Raw genomic sequence first — 4,884 nt, 5'->3', positions numbered from 1 at the left:
GAGAAGAAAATTGATTGGCTACCTGCTGTTGGATCTGCTATTTGAGAGAAACATATGGACAGCAGAGGAGGGTGAGATCCCCAAAGTTAATTGTTGCTATTACTATCTTGCTTTAAGGCTAACCTGGCACTCGCTTATTTAGTACCCACTTACACCAGAATTTATGCACGCAATGAGGGTGTTCCCACATCCACAAGGAGAACTGTTGGAACTTGTCATTCCTGCTCATCACACTTGGACTCGTGCTTATTTGAACCACAATTAGATAAACTCACTGGCATGATCTTGAGATACAAATTCATGATGATTGGATTGACCTCATAAACCAATAGTTGCATAATTTTTAATGTCTAGACCAAAGATTTTAAATGCATAAAAATATGCATTTTAAAAATTCAAGTAAAATTGTACAAATCACATACCTGGATGGAAAATATTTTTCAAAAATTCGGCATGCAGAATGATGTCCTTAAATATTTCAAAACTTTTTGGCCTAAACATCAGTTACAATTGTAAGTAACCTTGGGGGCGAAATAGCTGCACTAAATAGTACATCAGAATATTACTAAATATTAAACAATGTTTTTCTATAGAAGACACTAATTTTAACAAATCACCTTATATAGAAACGGTCATGAAAAATCAATAGACAAAAATATATTCAATTTTCTTAGTAATCAAAGAAATCGCTATTAACGTGAGTTGAGATACTAGTGCTAAACACGGGCAAGCACGATGCGGCCGTAAGTGTGCTCTGTTACTGTTAAACATCTAACGATCTGGTTGATGGGCTTCTAAAGCATCGTACACTTTTCCATGATGCTACGCCGGAGAATCAACTTCACAATATTGTATATGATAAGCAAACTTGGTTTACATTCATGTTTCTAAGTTGAGTGTCATATTCAGTCACAGCAATAGTCTGTATAAAGACTATGTGGGAAAGGTGCTAAATATTAAGTATATATAAAGTTAGAAGTTTACCAAAGCTTGAAATTATGCATAGACATGAAAAGTTATTACTTGGGGGCACGGAGTAACCCAGTTGATTCCTTTTTTCTTTCCCAAGTATTAAATGTTATACTGGGTAATTTTCAAAATACAGGGAATGAATCAACACTGACAAGAGTGGAAGATGGTTTTAAAATCTGAGTGGTTACGGAGCCACTCACATCTCCCCTTTCCCTTTGTGAAGAAAGCTGGGGAGATCCTCGGGGTCTCATTAACAAGTTTCAGGGCCAGGAGTATTAATGATCAGGGTTTTGGGACACAGCTGCCCTGATAAGCATTTTTTGGACCCATTTTTTTCTCTTGAGCTGTAATATTCCCAGTGGACCAATAGCAGTCACTGTGGCTGGTCTCCCGTAGGTTCCACCATTCTCTGAATTTACTGTGAAATAACGAGCATAGCCCTCCAAGGATCTTGTTCTTAGTAAATTGTGGACAACCAGGTCTGGGTGAGCATTTACCTCTCTCCATCATACGAATTGCTGCTAAATGTTTGCCTTTAATTTCCCCAATGGTTTAACACGGTTTAAAAAAATAATAAAACAGCTTGTGGAAAGCTCTGGCATAAAGTTTGGTAACATTTCAAGAATGAGAACTGAAAAATGCATAAGGATATAATGTGGGTTTCATCAGTAAAAATCTGGCTGAGAACTTAATTTTCATTTTCCATCTGTCCATTGTGGCCTGGTTGTGGTGGAATGTACCGAGGGGCCCTGGTGAGTTTCCTGTCTACCAGCCAGTGGGCTTGCAGCTTCCATTTTTATTGTCCTTTGTTCACATACCAAATAAGTCAAAACTGCAGAGGTCTTAAAATCATTCTGAAAGTGCACCTGTGGTCACACACATACTGCATACGTTCATGTGCCTTGATTCTAGGCTTCCTGAAGACAGATGATGTCTTACATTCTTTCAGGTCCTTTTGGAATATCAAACTTGGGCTTACCCAGTGTGCCTCTTGGGAAACGTTTGTGGGAGGAATGAATTGATGTCTTTGTCCTGTTGGAGAACAGCATAGAACAATTACACTGTCACTGTTTGAAGAGAACCATGTTCCTCTGGGGAAGTTTCCCTAAGCCTCGTTTTCAACTGTAGAATGGTCTAGTATCTTACAACGTTGTTCAGAGATGTAAAATTTATGAATCGGTTATTACTATTTGCAGGTGAATGCATATACAAGTAGACATTTTTCTAATTTGGTGTCGCACCTAAATTTCTTGGCTCAATTATAATTTGGGTTGTTTGATTCTGGAGGACTTGTTTGGATGAAGGTACTTGGAGCCGTCGTATTCTCAGAAAGGGATGATACCTCTAGACCAGTGCTGTCTAGTAGAAATCCTAGGGGAGCCACAGAGATAATTCTAAATTTTCTAGTAACCACATCAAAAATGTAAAATAAGTGAAAATTTTAATCTAGATCCAAATGTATCTAAAATATTTACCACATAATCAATATAAAGTTTTAAGGAGCTATGCTGCATATATTTTTAACAAGATTTGGAATTCTTAATGTAACTTGTACTGACGGCACATCTTGACTTGGAGCATCATGTCTCGGGCTCCACGGCTTCCTGAGACTCATGGCTCCACACTGCACAGTGCAGCTCCGTACGATGCAGAGAAGCTATCCACATACCGCATTTAGGGACACATTAGTTAAGATTAACCGATATGGATACACATGCATAATCTAACTTCGAGTTTGAGATCCCTTTTGGGATACACTATCTCTAATATTCATAAAATGTTATACTACCATTTAACTTACTTGTTAACGAGTCGTATGTTAACCAGTAGTTTTCTGCTGCAAGAAGGAAAACAAACACGGCTTGACCCTAAGCATTTTCTCCTGTGATTTCTTCCTATGAATTCTCGAAGGACTTCTCATAACTCAGCTCTTTTTATTCAACGCAGGCTCGTTTTCAAATATGCTGCCTGATAGAAGTTGAGCACTCGCATTTGACAATGTACAAACGTGTCCAGAATGGTAGAAATTAGGTCAGATCAATGCAGTTATTCAATAGGCAACATATGTACTCTTGGTGATATTCAAACTGTGGTATAAGGAGAACAGTCTAGGATGGGGACAATCCTCCTTTCCTCCCACCACCCTCTCCTATTTAATCAGGCTGGTTCCTTAAGTGCATCGCCCCGATGTAAGGTGGTACTCGAAAGATAGAAGTGAATGAACAAAGATTGTTTCATCATGAACTCTAGTAGTCACCAAATCAAGAAAATCATCTTGAATTATATGAGAATGTAGCACAATCCTGCTCAGGCAGCTCTCAGGAAATTGTTATGAGCTTCAGGAAGATGACTTTACCTTGGTTTGTTCATGACTGCTTCATAATGTTTTAGGTAAATCAGATACCTTTCCAACTTTATCATGTCTCTCTTGTGTACCCTACAGAGCTATGGAGCGGGGCAATTATTCCGTGTATGCCGACTTCATCCTCTTGGGTTTGTTCAGCAACGCCCGTTTCCCCTGGCTTCTCTTTGCCCTCGTTCTCCTGGTCTCTTTGACCTCTGTGGCCAGCAACATGGCCATGATCATTCTCATCCACATAGACTCCCGCCTCCACACCCCCATGTACTTCCTGCTCAGCCAGCTCTCCCTCATGGACATCCTGTACATTTCCACCATTGTGCCCAAAATGCTGGTGGACCAGGTGATGAGCCAGAGAGCCATTTCCTTTGCAGGATGCACTGCCCAACACTTCCTCTACCTGACCTTAGCGCAGGGGCTGAGTTCTTCCTCCTAGGACTCATGTCCTATGATCGCTACATAGCCGTCTGCAACCCTCTCCGCTACCCTGTCCTCATGAGCCGCAGGGTCTGCTGGTTGATTGTGGCGGCAGCCTGGCTGGGAGGGTCTGTGGATGGTTTCCTGCTCACCCCCGTCACCATGCAGTTCCCCTTCTGTGCCTCTCGGGAGATCAACCACTTCTTCTGCGAGGTCCCTGCCCTTCTGAAGCTCTCCTGCACAGACACATCAGCCTACGAGACAGCCATGTATGTCTGCTGCATTATGATGCTCCTCATCCCTTTCTCTGTCATCTCAGCCTCGTACACAAGAATTCTCATGACTGTTTATGGGATGAGTGAGGCAGAGGGGAGGCGAAAGGCTGTGGCCACCTGCTCCTCACACATGGTGGTGGTCGGCCTCTTCTATGGGGCTGCCATGTACACATACGTGCTGCCTCACTCTTACCACACCCCTGAGCAGGACAAAGCTGTGTCTGCCTTCTACACCATCCTCACTCCCATGCTCAACCCACTCATTTATAGCCTTAGGAACAAGGATGTCACAGGGGCCCTACAGAAGGTGGTGGGGAGGTGTGTGTCCTCAGGAAAGGTAACCACTTTCTAAAGAAACTGCATATGCTGCTAGAGATTGGAAATGAAGGATACAAGACTTTGTTGTTGCCCTTGAATTTAAATATTCTCTGCCTGGAAACAAGTCGCCCCCATGCCAGCAACTGTGGGGGGCATTTGAGGTTTGGAAAGCTGCCTGGGATTTTAAGGATTTCATTTTTGAAAGGAATGAAGGTTCTGAACGATGAACAGTCTGGGATGGCGTAGGCATAAAGTTGGGGTTTAGTAGTCGCCCATCAGCTTTTAACAAGGTTGTGCATTCCAGTAAAAATCACGGAGTAGCCTGTTTCTGGCTCCGCTCAGTCACGACAAAAGAAACGGTCGTCTTCAGCTGCTTCCCTGACTTCTCTCGATTTTCGCTTTTTAGACACTGTCCATTGACCATATAAAGAATCAACTCATCAAATATCATATTTCAAAGATAGCAGTCACCATCTTATCCTCAGGGGCTGTGTTCTAAGACTCCCGAGGGAAGCCTGAAACCATAAGCATAGAACCTGATGT

At 42.1% G+C, this 4,884-nt stretch overlaps 1 protein-coding gene across 1 annotated transcript; it reads left to right on the top strand.

Annotated features, from left to right (window-relative positions):
• Window positions 1-3,419: 3,419 nt before the first annotated feature.
• On the top strand, window positions 3,420-4,375 carry LOC112610101 (olfactory receptor 2T27-like). Its single transcript, XM_025363439.1, is given in 2 exon segments — window positions 3,420-3,740; window positions 3,743-4,375. Coding segments are annotated over 2 exon segments (954 nt in total).
• The last annotated feature ends 509 nt before the right edge of the window (window positions 4,376-4,884 follow it).

The sequence above is a fragment of the Theropithecus gelada genome, chromosome 1 (genome assembly GCF_003255815.1).
Source record: "Theropithecus gelada isolate Dixy chromosome 1, Tgel_1.0, whole genome shotgun sequence".
Classification (NCBI taxonomy): Eukaryota; Metazoa; Chordata; class Mammalia; order Primates; family Cercopithecidae; genus Theropithecus; species Theropithecus gelada.
The sequence above is the reverse complement of the archived record's forward strand: the minus strand, read 5'-3'. Positions and strand labels throughout refer to the sequence as shown.